Genomic DNA, 14616 nt, shown 5'->3' on the forward strand with positions numbered 1-14616 from the left:
TAACAGATTTCTGTTGGTACTACTGAAGCTATGGAGTCATGTGGACTTCGATGCACTGAGATTCCAAATACCTAGCCATGCCCAACAGCTCTTCTGACAAATCAGTTAGCTTGCAAAGCAGGTAGTTGTTTAGCTCTGATTCATGATTTTCACATCTTTTTCTAAATCTTTTGCCTGTTTTTTGCAGATCTATTCATGAGCTTGGCACAGCCTGTTTAACAGGCAAAGACATGGGAGTGTTAGACCTCAGCCCAGGGAACTGAGTGAGTGGCTTCTAATGAAATAGTCAGAGCTCACTGCAGGATCTCTGCCTGTGGAAATCCACGTCAACTTTCCTTACTGCTTTAGTAGATAGCGGTACCTAAAGCATAGCCACTTACAGTAATTCCCTGTACTTGTAGACTAGGCCAGAATTAGCAAAGCACTCTCAAATCTCACTTCTCTTGGGAAGTATTTTTAGCCATTCAGTGCTTTATATGCAGTCTGGAAGAGCATTGAGTTAGGTTGCTCTCCAAGTTAGTGGCAGAGCCAGGAAAAGAGTCTTATCTTGACATTTCTGGGCTTCTAGTCTAACTAATTCTAGCCATGCTGGTGGGATAAGGTCAGACATAGGGGTTGAGTGCAGATGTTTCTTTATAGTATCTACTCTGATAGATGAAGAGCTCACCGTTCTTTAGAGCACATTCTGTAATGTAGGACAAACTTTGCGTGGAGCATGTAGTGTTGTTTATTGGAGTTTGTACTTCTCTGTACAAATAGATACTCCAGCTTTTTGTTTTACTCAGTTTTACTCAGTTGTGATGTTTACATTACACCAGCTTGACAGGGGAAGGAAGGGAATTTTTCTGTATATTAACTGTCTGGGTGATTTTCTACAGCTGCTTTGAAGGATATGTCTGTTACTTATATTGTAACTTGGATTCTATAGACATATGGCAGAGAACACAATTCTCCAGAAAGCAAAAGAGTTTGACTGATGGAAAACAGAAGAGAGCAATCCAAAAGAAATCCAGCCAGAGGAGGAGCATGAACCTGAAATTTACTGTTGAAACCAGACTTGTGCCTTGGGCTTAAGTGCCACGCTCAGCCAATTTTACCATTGACTTCAGTGTGGCTCTGCACAGATGCAAGGAACTGCTTTTTGGACCTCACTAAGTCTGGAGTTTAAGTATTGTTCTGGCATCCACACTGATCTGGAAATACACCGGTTGGCCTGAACTCCTTAAGCAGTGGGACAATTACAGGGTTCTTAAAAAAATCAGAAACGTAGAGCGCCTGTGAATTGAGGCTATTTTGGCTTTTGCATAGTGAGTTTGTAAAATCAATCAGAAACTGAAGAGGGCATGAGAGATTTCATTTTAGAATACTCAGTCCCTTATTAATTGTATTGTAGATGGCAACAGAGGAAACATGTATAGCAGACAAGTCTTTTTTTCTATTTAATCTACTGTCTGTTGTTCTGACTTTCCAATTCCATGGAACTCAGCACTTGCAGCAACAGAAACCTGAACTGCCAAGAAGGTTTTGACTCATCTGTTTTTCTGTTTATTTCAGAAGCTGATACTCTTACTGACTGGCAATCATGTCGGTCAAACTCACATTTGTCTCTCCTGGTGATGGGGGTGGTATCAGCAGGAGCTGCTCCTTCACTGGATTCAGCACTGTGCAAAGCAGAAAGTTAGCGTAAGTAACTCAAAAACTAAAGCACCTGATCATTTGGGCAACGGACGTTAGGTACTGTGAATGTATTTTTTAACCTAAGCATCTATGTGTAGAAGCCGTTCCTTGATTTTTGTCTTAAAACTATTGAGTTCATGGGTCATGGTCATGGTTCACTGATAAACAGCTATACTTCACACCATACTATCTTACTGCTGTATACATTGTACTTTCAGAGATGGCTGGATTTCAGCAGTTATGTGTCAGGCTGTTAAGAGCATCCATTTCTTCTAGAAAAATGAAGGGCTGTGACCCTTCCTGCTAGCAGCCTGGTAGTAACTGATGTTTTCTGACTAAAACCTTCTGAATAGTTATGGTAATTAAAAATTTGATAGATCTTTAAAAAGATGGGGCTGTTAGGGGTGAATCCTGGCAAAATATGTAACTGAACACAACTCATGTTCTCCTGGAGTCGTTTAAGCAGAGCAGCATTACATGAGATGAAGGGCTGCGTTCGGCAGTGCCACAAAAGAGGCAGGGAGGGATGCAAACAGGCCAAGAAGGCCACCGCAAATTCACTGTTATCAGCAACAGGTCTATAGTATAGCCAAGGCTGCAGTCCAGTCTTTCAGTCTTCAGTTGAGCGCCCTAACTGCTAAACCATCCCGCACTGTTTTTCCCTTTTTGCTTATCATAAGTTGTTGTGTAGCATTGCTCTATGTAGATAACTGTGCAGCTTTTCCACTGGAAGTGCTATTACTTGTTTTCTGAATTTAGTGATCCCTGTATAGCCTGTCAAGTGCTTTTAGAAGATATGATATATAAATGGAAAATTAATATAATCTCTGACTTCCAGTGCATGTTAGAATAATAACAAAGTGAATAATTTAGCTGCATAGTATAGAAGTATTGGAAAGTATGCCTCTAAAAGTATTGTACTCAAAAAAATCCTATTGTGTATTAGTAAAATACCTGACTCATGTCATAAAACATCTTTCCAAAGACCCAAATGACTGAAATAACCTTTTAGTTAAACACAGCTTGGTAAATTATGAGCAAAAATGAAATTCTAGCATGATTGTGATGTAATAAAGAAGTCTTCACATTTGAATAAATAGATCTGTTGTGGAAGCTGAAAAATAATATTACACCTAGCAAAGACTGGACATCTGAAATCAAACCAATCACTAAGATCTTGAGAAAAATACTATCAATACATTATATAAACAAACTTGAGCTCAAGTACATAGTGGGAGTTCTAGCAGGAGAAGGATCTAGCAGGAAAAGTGTTGAACAGCTGTTTTTCCAACAAAGGCACAGTCCAGCAGAGTAAGAATGCTCCAAACAGAAGAGTTCATATATCCCTTAAGATTATTCTGTTACTTTTAGCTGCAAAGGTTTTATAACCAAATGTCTCTATGCATTTTTTATGATGTTGCTTTTCATTATTAGTTTAGACAGACTGCTTTGTTCAGGAATCACTGCAATAAGGAAAATTTGTGTACTAGATACTCGGTCACAGCCCAATGAATACCGGAGAGCCTTCCCCCAGCGTAGTGAAGAAATTTTTTAATCACCCTTTCCTAACTTATCTCTCCCTCAGGCACTGTTGCAAAACACAGCAGGAGATTGCAGGGGCCCTATGCAAGGTCTATCCAAAAGATGACACACAAATCAGGTCCACATGGAGATTCTTAAGCAGTTGCTAAATATACTTTTGCATTTCTTTAGCAACTTCCTTTGGAGGCTCTCAGTCAGACACACTATTTCATTTTTCCTCACAATGGTCTCCAAAGGAAGTAAATATTATTAGTTATCTGTAAAGTGGGAAATCTGATACTTAAATTATGAAGTTCACAGGGGAAAGCAGCAACATAGCATCTAGCTTTTAGCTACTGTCCCTAAAGACCCATGTCAGTTACTTAGCTTTTCTATTAAATGTATACAAATGGGATTCTTAACATCAGAGCACTGAGTACATATGGGCTACATCAGATAGCAGAGATACTGAGGAAAACCGCGGGTTTTAAATCCCAGCCTATCTATATGCAGTGCTTAGATGCTATACTTTCAACTGAAGGGAAATTATTTCCCGAGTTAAGGATTTGCTGTCCAAAACTCTGAAGGTAAATACCAAAGTCCACTCCTTTCCAAAAATAAACAAAGCCTAGGAGTAATTTGGGCTTTTTAATTTCAAGAGGTAGAATTATTTTCTATCTTCCCCGTGGTATCTTGCTAATTAGAATACTCATCTAAAGCATGGGACTGGATGCTATTTCCTTCTTTCCATGAAAGAATTTTAAGTGTTGATCCTTCAAGGAGATTCTTTCAACTGCTCGACTGTTGGCTAGACTGTCCCTTCCAGTGTTATTCCTGTTGAAACCCTCTCACTTTGCATGCAATACTCAAAAATACATTGTAGGTTTCTAATTTAACAGTTATGGTCCTTGTTATAGGTGACCTGAGCTCCAAATGATTTGGTTAATTAATACTTTACATTAAGCCATCATAAAAAACCCTAAGATAATCATTAGGGTGAAGAAATAAAATATCCAGGAACGTTTAGCAACATGTAATTTTATCAGATTTTTTGTAGATTATAAATTTTAAAATGGAATTAAGTAGAAATTTAGCACCAGGATAAATAATGTAGTTACTCAAAGAGTTTCTATAATAGGGCTTGAACAGTTCTCAGGTGTGCTGGGCCTAGGATTTAATCAGCAAGCTTAATAATCTCTTTAGGCCTCCAGTCACATGCCTAGAACTTAAAACAGCCAGTGGCTTAGTGTTAAGCCTGTTGAAGTTCATCATTTCTCCAGGTGAGCTGAATTTAGGATGAGATTGTGCTGGAAGGTGGAGGGCTTCTCTGAAAGCAACTGCTTGGCTTGGTGGAATGGGAAGCTGCTTTAGATATTTTTATTTTAGAGGCTTGATTTATAGGGAGTATTAACAAAGCCAGATCAGGGAGCCCCAAGACTTAGAGGAGTGTACAGGCAGAGGTAAGCCGGGCAGGAATCTGACAGTATGAAAGAACCATTTGCAGAGAGCTCATTTTCTGGTTTGAATGTTGTAGATTATGTATATAAAACTAATGGCTTGGGGTATTCTAGCTCTTTAGGTTAGCACAAAAAGTCCTGTGAATGGGACTTCTGTTAGAAACAATATTTAGTGTAGGTTTTGCAGTTGCTTTTAAAAGCAAGTGAGGTGTTAGACACTGAAAAAACACCTTGATAATTGTATCTTGTATGCAGTCTGGGTTTGGTAGCTTGCTTTTCTAAAATGTGGTAGGGCTCTAAGCCATCATTTAAATGGACGGTGAATGCAGGCAAAGAAATAGCTATTTCTAAAGGCTTTTTATGTGAGCTTTATCTGTTAGACCTTGAGCAGGTCGAAAGTTTGTTGCATCGTTTTCCTGAATTGCAGGTGAGAGTCAGAATGAGATGTCCTTGTCCTGCAGCATGGCTTACTTGACTAGGTCTGTAGCTGACCCAGCAGCTGGTGTGAATGTGCACACAGAAACAGGGCCTTAGCTAGTTGCTGTGCATGTCTGTTAAGACAATGCTAGTAGTGCGGACATTAACTTGTTATTAATTTCTTATAAAAATGAGCTTTTCTGTTTCTTGCTCAGTGCCCCCCCCCCCCCCCCCCCCCTTCCCAAAGAAATCAGGACCTGCACAATTTTTCTTTATTAAAAAAGGATAAAAGAGAACCACTAGGCTTCTCCAAGTCTGCGTGGAGCTTAGAGAAGGAGATGTTTCTTACTGAAATTATTATTGTTGAAAGTCACAAAAAGCTTGCAACTTTTCTGCACTAGGTATTTAGGGCTGAGCCTTAACTTTCTAATGTTATCTGTTAAAGTATTCTCAAAAAGAGCTTTGTTCTTTTGAGTAAAGTTATATGGAATTGGACATATAACTTGTAGCCTGAAAGCTTTGTGGGTTAGGCATCTCGCTCATCCTAGGTGGCGGGTTTTGCATCTTTCCCATATTTCTCTTCTCTTTTTACAGAAAGTCTCTCAGCAGAAGTTCTGTGAGATCAAGAATGTCACTGAAATCCCCCAAGGCTTATAATTCACTACAGAAGGGGGCAGTTATCTGGGGTCCAAAGCCACTGCAGGTGAAGAAAATTTTTGAAGCTTTGAAGAAAGGACTTAAGTAAGGACTTTTAAAATACTGTGATTTGCCTTGCCTACTCATGCTGCTTGTCTGCTATCACTGTTCTCTGTCTGGCATCTCTAAACATGGGTAGTGACTTTCCCAGACACTGGCTTGGGACCTTGCAAAACAAGTTTCGTTCACTCTCAGACAGTCTGCTTGCAAGCAAAGCACTCTGATGTTTTTGTTTGTTCCTAGTTTGTTACACTTCACTAAAAACATCAGTGACAGGTAGAACTCTGGGGAGATTCTCACTTTCTTGAGGAGCAACTGAACTCCGTTGAGGGAGGGAGGTTTTCAGAGCATGCAGGGTGGCATGCAGGAAGTCTGCAGATCAAGCAGAGACTTGGATAGTGATGGGACAGCCAGACCTGGGGGGCGATTGGCAGAAAGTTTCTGGAGAGGGAACTGGGTGGAGTTTGTTTTGACTCAATAACTGACTTAAAACCAAATCTGAAAGCGAGGGTGTGCCCTACAAGGACACAGTGGGGAGGCTGGTCATAAACTGTTTCTACTCTCCCTATGCTAATTAGAGAACACTTAGAGTTAGATATTCTAGTGGGTTTTTCTTGTTCTTTTCTTTTTTCTCTTTCTTTTAATAGAATTAAATGCTGGAGTTCAAAAGTACTCTTTCATTTCTGGGTGGCGTGTTGTAAGGGAAAGGTTTAAGCAGATCCACCTGAAAACTTCAGCTGACTTGAAGTGGTGAAACAGCTGTAGTACAACTCCATCTTTTTATGGCAATATAACTAACATTATCTTGCTTTAAATAAACAGTCGGAAATAGTGCTACATTATGGTTGACTAAACAGTTAATGTTGCATCAGAACAGGCTTGAGTGAAAAGGCTGAAGGCTGATTTTTGTCCATTGTCCCCATGTGGCAGATGTGGGCAGACTTAGAGAGCTGAAAGGATGGGCTAGCAATCTGAATTTAGGATATTCGGGCTTTGAGGGAGCTGTCAGTTCCTCAGAAATTCTAATACTATTCAGTGTTGAAATGGCAAATAAAACATGGGTGAGCTTGCTCTCTTGGTATTATAGACCAGAAAGGAAGTGGTGCTAGGTGCTGTTTGCCTCCATCAGTGACTGAAACAGGCCAACCTTTAGCTGGGTCCTGAATTCTTACTATGTAAAAATACACATCTTAATTGTTACAGTTGATGTTGATAGGTCTACTCTGATGTTGTAGGAACTTTGTTACTTCTTTTACACTCTGAAGCTACTATCAGAAGATAAAATACCTTTCTTTAGATCTGTAAACCTTTTAACTCTTTCTGCTGGCATCTCACCAACTTAACGGTTCCTTTATGTATGTTACTGCTGTCCTCAGAATTTTGCTACTGTATTAATTCTGATCATAGTTTGCTTTCTTAAGCAAAGACTAAAAAATGCACTGTAATAATAAATTGTAAACTCAGATGTGTCACATTATTATTCTGATAAAAGACTATAAGTCTTAGCACTAGGAGTATCAGTCAATGTCTTATTAGTGTATTTAGATTTAAAGCAAATAATGAAACCAAATGTTTTTGCAGAGTTTAGAATTTATCAGAGCTTAGGGAGGAGAAGCTATAAAGTGGATCAGAACTTGTTCCCAGTTCTGCCAAAACTAAGGAGCTAGCTAACTGACTGAAGTAACCTACAGAAAACAACTGTATCAAATAGCAATGCAAAGCCCAAATTTTAAGTAGATGCAGACTAAGTCCACTTGGTGCTGGAGTGACTTGAAATTTTAGTACAGAACGTGCTTTATGTCCTATTTCTTTATAGCTATAGAAAATAATTCTTTATTCTGTTTACCATCTGGGTACCATTCCAATAACTCTTTATTCTGTTAATCATCTGGGTACATCAAACTAGCAATTCTAACATACTTAAATCTAAAAGGTAAGTGAATTCTTTTCTGCCACCAGCCTTGGCTACTTCTGCACTGAGCTGTCAATAGGTATATGTAAAGAGCAGACAACTGAATGCTGGAGACACTGGATGTCTTGGGAGAACTGGTTTTGTAACAGTGAGAAAATTAAACGCATCAAAGCAAATGTGAAGAAGTGCAGCTGTCTAAAATTAGGTTATTTTGACAGCTCGGAGACTGTGTCTTATAATGTAGGATTTACCAGGTGATTTTTCTTCCCTTTTAAGCATAAGAGGAAAAAGTTACCTAAGTCTGCAGTGTATTAAAAGCAAAGTTGGAAGAAGATGGTCTCAGCAGAAACAGTTTAAGGTCCTGTGGGATCTCCTAAGGGACAACCCTTGCATGCAAGCAACTCTATAGAAGCCAACTGGCATCAAGTGCTTCACACCTTGCAGAATAATTCTCATTCTGGAAAAAGTAATGGTTACATTAAGAAGTTGTCTAGCATAATAAAAGATGGTATTCAGCTCTGTTTGCTATAACACTGAATGACATGTCCTCTCCCTTACATGTGGAGTACTCCTATGAGCTTGGTTTAGTAGTGCACGTGTTTCGTGTTGCAATTCTTTGATATTGTAAAATAGAGCTGGTTGATGAATTCTTACTCCTCAGTGACTGTAAGAGACTTGCTCAACAAATGAACTGATCCTCTCTACTTTACATAAAAGTTTCCAGAGGACCAAGCAGGAGTAATTAGAGAAATCTGAAAAGGAGATATGAGATGGGTTCTGTGTGTGTTAGAACTTGCTGTTTTCCTCCAACATCCCTCCTTTTCTCTTGACAGTAGAGCTGAAAGTACTACTAAAGGCTTGTTTTATTTTGCCTCGCATTCCCAGAATAAAGCCTATCTTTCACTTGAATGGTCTATTTTAGATGAAGGGAAACAAGAAATAGAGAATATCTGAGTGCAGTGTGTACCTGTATATACCTTGGACAGCAGTGGTGGCTTTCTTGAATTGCACTGTAGCATTCCACATCCTGGAGGAGTAAAAACAATTCAGGAGGATTCCTAATATAAAGCATCTTTAAATGTTAGGTAACAGTAACTAGCATCTTCTGGCACCTGTTGTGCACAGATGCTCCTCTAGGAGTGACTTCGAATTTAGGACAAATATTTGTCTATGGAAACGCCCTTTGTCATCTGTTGACCCATATCCCTTTATATAGCCATTTACATCTCTAGAGAGTGAAAGGAGAGAAGCCTTCCTAGTGAAGTAGGTTGCTTTATAACATTCTGCTGAAAAATTCTTTGAGGAGGTGTTACAATGAATGTACCAGAAGAATGTAACACTGGGTTTTCTTCCTCTCCAGTGAATACTTGGAAGCACATCAGGCTGAATTGGATTATCTCTCTGGTCGACATAAAGATACAAAAAGGAACTCCAGATTGGTAAGATATTTTTTATGTTAAATACTTTAATGACCTTATTTTTAAAGTCACAGAAGTAGATGCTTGCTCGCACCTGGGACTCTTGGGGGTTTTCCAGTTAAGAGCACTGAGGTGAGGGCCAGCAGGGTATCACAATTGGAAATTTACCAAGCAAGTTAGCTCTAGATGTGAGAATTAAGCTTGGGATTTTTCATTTTCAGTATCCAACAGTGTTCTTCAGATAGTGTTCCTTTATGGGAATGGTATCTCCTTGTATGTTTAGTGATCAGTGTTCATACCTGACTCTACATGGGACAGAAAAGGTGATAAAGATTGGGCTTTGTTTTCTGTAGTTGGTGAATGTGTCCTTGTAACCTAGATTCTGTCATGTTCACAAGTCCCTAGAAGTACCTTCAGCAACAGTGCTAATGAAAAGACAACTGGCAGAACCAGCTTTGCCTTTCACTTGGGAAATAATATCTAGATTAAAAAAATAAATATCTGAAACTCTCATGTACCATGACCAATATCCAAGTCCTTGTTGTAGCTGGTGGTGAGACTCTTACTGTCTCATTTCAAGCATCTGCAAAAAGCAACCAACCATGAACAGAAAATGAGACTACGTCTAAAAATGTTGGACTGTCTTCTTGTAGTAAGCAATGTATCTTAGTGTAACTTAGAGTTCTCAATAGTGTCTTGCAGTAAGTATGAAAGTGTTGCTAGTACGTACAAATACACGTGCTCTTCTGTTCAGCCTGTGTTATTTCTCTTTTAGGCTTTCTACTATGACCTGGATAAGGTAGGACTATTGAGGATGAGATGAAATGTTACCAATACAGAAAAATGGATGATGTGTCTACTGTGTTACTTAAAGGCATGCTTAAGAAATAATGTCTTCAATCCCCTTCTCTCTCCCCTTTTCAAAAGCAAATCCGCTCTGTGGAGAGATACATCAGGAAACTGGAGTTTCACATAAGCAAGGTAAGGGGGTTTATATCTTATACATGTAAGGCTTACGCTGCTATATAAGCAAATTATCCAAATAGAAAGTACTCTGACTAAAATTAATGTGAAGGGGAATAATGCTGGGTACTTTCTGAAAGCTGTAATTGCTCTTTTTTTACAGAAGGAGATTTTTATTTATTTATTTTCTTGAATGGTTCTATTCAGGCTGAATGTTGGGCGCAACCCAACCTGAGTTTGCCTGCGAAGCCAGTTTGCATACTCTAACAGTTTATTCAGAAAATGCCGCTGTGGGAAGACTTACGTGTTCACCCCCTGCTTCCCACAAGGGGCCAAATGGGCAGTTCTGTAGAGTGCATGTCTGCTCTCGGCCATCTTCTTCCAAAGGAACGAAATCTCTCCTCTGACATGGCTAAAGGTGTAGGTGTTTTATTCTGTATTGGAGGAGTCAGTTTTCTGTTCCCAAGTAATCTTTCCCTGAACGAAGTGTTACTCTGCTCCTTGTCTCCCAGTCTGATAATAGCAGAGGTAACTGTTTTTCAATATCCATGCTTTTTTGCAGGTATGTCTACAAACTGTTGCACTCCAGTCAGTCTGTAAAATGCAGGAGTTGCAGCATTCTGCAGTCCTGTGATAGTGGGATTTGGTTTTATGTGGTTTGTGTGTTTTTTGATATTTTTTTTTTTTTGATTTTGCCACCAGGAAAGACTACTGATGTTCTTTTCTAAAACTGTGCCAGTAATGTGTAACTTTTGTTCATTCTTCCCCCACTTCCCAAATCATAAAGGTAGAAGAACTCTATGAAGCTTACTGTATCCAGTGCAGACTACGAGATGGGGCCGCTAATATGAAACATGCCTTTTCCTTGTCTCCTTCCACCAAGGCCTCCAGAGAGAGCCTAGTGGAGCTTTACAAGAACTTCCAAGAATGCACAGAGGTAGGAAATACTACACACATGTAATGAAGACCTGACTGTTCATTAGCAAAAAATGTACTAGGACTTGCTGATGGCGTTTTCTAATGGTGCGGGTTAAAAATTGAACATGTGAATGAAATATAAGTACATAATGTGAACTGGAGCTTGCGAGACAAATACCTTACAGGCAAAGCTCCTGAATTCTGTGCGCTTTTTTGCTCTTGCTCAGCTTGGCTTCATGCATTCATGAAGGCAAGTGAAAAATCTTTTGAATTTCTGCTTTAATACTAGGGTCCATTATGACTTCCACTGGAAGTAATGGGATGAGAACTAAATAATGAATTTTATGTTACTTTTACAAAACAAGTAGTGGAAGGTAACTGACAATGAACTGCTCGAGTAGCTCCACTCTTCTGTGAAGCAGCACCCTGATTTTCTTTCTCAAGAGTAGCATGAATGGACCCTGTATCAACCTCCACTAGTGAAAGTGTCTGTGTGTATATGTGGGCTTTTATTGGTTTTCTTTGGTTTTTTTGTTTGTTTTTTTTTTTAAAGAGCCAAAGTCCTTTAAAATGGTGTGTATGGGAAGGTAGCTACTCTGCGCTGCTTTTCGGTCATAGTCACTGTTCAGTCTTTCTTCTAGGACATGTGCTTTATAGAAGGGGCGTTGGAGGTCCATTTGGGAGAGTTTCACTTGAAGATGAAAGGTATGTTCCTTTCTAGTTTTCTTCAAGACCCATCAATTGATTTTGTGTTTCCTACATAGCAATCTGATCTGCTGAGAGTCCATTTATTCAATGTCAGTTGCTTCCACTGGCTTTCTGGATGAGACCCTGACCTGAATTTTGGCAAACTTCTGTTTGCTTCAGTGCTATAAAACAGATCTGCAATGGTAATTTATATCTGAATATAGAAGCTGACAAGCTTTCTTTCCTCAGCTTAATTAAAGTTTGGCCTTCTAAGAGTGTTCGAGGCTGGTCGTATAGCTTCTGCACAGAGTTGAGCACAGGGAGGTGTTAGTGATAGTCGCTATTTATTGCAAGTTGAAGCTTTGGGGGACATCGTAAGAATCTACAAGCATTAAGATTTTTCTTTCTCTTTTCAGGGTTGGTGGGCTTTGCACGTCTTTGCCCAGGGGACCAGTATGAGGTGCAGTATACAGCAATTAATTTTGTCTTTTATTTTACTGTTGTGCATTTGCAGTAGTGGAACAGGAGAGCAAGGGTGCAACATGTAGAAGGCGAGCAGGAAACTGTGATAAGTGTGCACTGTCCTGATGAGACCAGTGCTTTGGCACACTTGCTATTATGTTGGCCTCTGAGACTGGGAGAGGGAAAGGTGTGATTCAAGTGTTATGAAAGGGTTTAAAAGATAGCAGTGATTGTCTATCAAAACCAACCTGTCAGGGCTTTGTCTTCAAAGTTGCCTTGGAATCAAGTAACAGTTGCTGCCTGTTTCTTGGAAGACTGCCCTTGGCATGATTTGTGCGTGTCTTAGTATCTTACTGGGTTAGTCTCCTACTTCTAACAGTTCCAGATGAATTCCAGGGTGCCTTGTGTTTCAGTACCGCTACACTTGTTATTGCAACGTTGTTTTGCAGTTCTTGTAGAATGGGTGGGATGTGTCATTTGGCACCAAGTTAAGGAGTTAAAACCCAGAACCTGAATTCCTGTCTCTGATCTTCTTTATCCAAGTTCCTAAATGTATAGTGCTCAAAGGAATGGCTTTGCTTCTGTGGTACTGGAACAGCGTGAGACCCACGGACTGAAGTGAACATTCTGGGATATGTTAACCGAACATGCTTTTTTCTTTGTGGTTCCTAGGTGTTTGTGCGACTGGGACGCCAAAAATGGAGGTTGAAAGGCAAGATTGAGACTGATGACAGCCAAACATGGGATGAGGAAGAAAAGATTTTCATACCCAATCTCCATGAGAAGTTTGAAATCAAGGTGTGGTGTATAATGGTTGGATTGGAATTAGTGGGATAACAGGTCTTCTGCCATACGACTTACCTGTTAGGTTATCAAGGGCTTCTCAAACTTCTTAAGTAGTTTTCTTTTCCTAGCCATGTAAAAATGGCAGTTAATTGGTTCTGCCTACTGAATGGACATCTACTTCTGTGTTTTCCTCTGTTCTTGGCACTGGTAACTGTATTAGTGCATCTGCTTTCTCACGTTCTGAAGTGTGGTATGTGTGGTTGTTGTGGGTTTTTTTTGTGTTGTTGTTTTGTTAGTCTCTTGGGTTTTTGGCTTTGTATTTTGTTTTGGGTTTTAAGAAACAAAGTCCTAGATCAATGTCTGGGATTTTCAAGGGTAAAGTCTAAATGTGGAGACAAAAAGATGTGTGTGTAGATATTATTTGTATCACCCCTGTGGAATTTTAAGTGCCTGGAGTTCTATTCTCTATTGAAAAAGAGAAATACATGTTTTCCAAATATGTATTTCTCAACTGCTGCACATGTGTAAGTTTTGAATCTGTAGTTCGAACATCCCTTTATCTGGGTGCACTGCAGATTCTTTTGCCATGTTTTACTCCAGAGATGGTCCATATTGGCAAAGAACAATGGCATTTACATGCTGGTACAAACTGTCTATACTTTATACCCTTATTTAAAGAAGTTTCAGATCTCTAAAGGGCCTCAGAAGAGGTCGTATCCTTAAGAGTAAGGGACTGGTGCTAGTGGCCTGTGATGCGTAGATGACAAGTTATGGGTACCCCTTAGGGGAAGCTTATAGTTTTTGCAGACCTTGTGCAGCTGCCCCTGGCATTGGTTCTGGCACTTCCTTAGCAGGTGGAGTTAATCCTTAAACAGCATTTCCACTGTAGTCTGACATCTCTTCTGGGCTGGACTCTGCAGCATGACTCCTGTCAGCCTAAAAGGAGCTGAGATCGAAGGCTGTGCTGGATCCTATTCTACTAGGAAACTGTGCCAGTGCAGGGTTTCAAGTTTTGGCAGCTGTGTTAGGCAGCTATTGCAATGTTTCCTCCTACCTGGCAGCAAGAACTGGGTTACATAGGAGAGTCTTTTTGGCATCTTGCCAGCATAGCCTTTGGAAATGTGCTTACAATGCATTTTTTGCTGCCACTGCACAATGAAGATCAGGTGAGAGGCTAACTCAGATCCCTGTTTTCCCATAATAGTTGTAAAGATTTGTATTACTTTGTATGACAATGGTAGTTTTACTCTTTTTGTCAGCTTATGAAAGTTCACTGACTAATGTTCTCCACACCCTCCTGCTCTTTCCACTTGGTACGTAATAATCTGCCCAGTACAAATACATAGCAGTTTTTTTAAAAAAATTTTAAAAAAATTGAGGAGTGCCAAAGAGTGTTCCAAGAGGAGCCTAGCAACATAACTTTTGCTGGCTTTTAAAGGAGATGTAGGCATATAACTAATTCCTGAAGTGGACTTTAGGCACTTGTGCTAAAATTCTGTGCTGAGTCTGATGCTTTATGTGCTTCTAGAACAATCTGACCTTCAATTGGAAGTATGTTTTAATAGCGAGCATTTGATTAGGTTTGATTTTTAAAGTAGCTGAAGAAGCAAAGTGCCAGCCTGGGAAAAAACACAGGCCTGTCCCTGTATTGATAACAAACTCAGAGCCACCTGCAGAGCTAGAAGGAAGAACTGACACAAGT

The 14616-nt window shown here is 39.7% G+C and overlaps 1 protein-coding gene across 5 annotated transcripts in view; it reads left to right on the forward strand.

Moving 5' to 3' along the window:
- RIPOR3 (RIPOR family member 3) overlaps window positions 1-14616 on the forward strand; it is a 54117-nt gene that overhangs the window by 20571 nt on the left and 18930 nt on the right. For 4 of the 5 annotated variants that reach the window (XM_027784468.2, XM_055813262.1, XM_055813261.1 and 1 more), the window contains 9 exons: window positions 1555-1683; window positions 5667-5813; window positions 9041-9119; window positions 9874-9897; window positions 10026-10079; window positions 10849-10998; window positions 11621-11684; window positions 12083-12126; window positions 12801-12926. In XM_027784468.2, coding sequence (XP_027640269.2) covers window positions 1583-1683; window positions 5667-5813; window positions 9041-9119; window positions 9874-9897; window positions 10026-10079; window positions 10849-10998; window positions 11621-11684; window positions 12083-12126; window positions 12801-12926 — 789 coding nt within the window. In that variant the 5' untranslated portion in view covers window positions 1555-1582. Of the gene's footprint in view, window positions 1-241; window positions 264-1554; window positions 1684-5666; window positions 5814-9040; window positions 9120-9873; window positions 9898-10025; window positions 10080-10848; window positions 10999-11620; window positions 11685-12082; window positions 12127-12800; window positions 12927-14616 lie in introns of those variants that run through there. The other variant, XM_055813263.1, reaches the window with a different exon arrangement.

The sequence above is a fragment of the Falco peregrinus genome, chromosome 9, assembly GCF_023634155.1.
Source record: "Falco peregrinus isolate bFalPer1 chromosome 9, bFalPer1.pri, whole genome shotgun sequence".
In the NCBI taxonomy this organism is placed as follows: domain Eukaryota; kingdom Metazoa; phylum Chordata; class Aves; order Falconiformes; family Falconidae; genus Falco; species Falco peregrinus.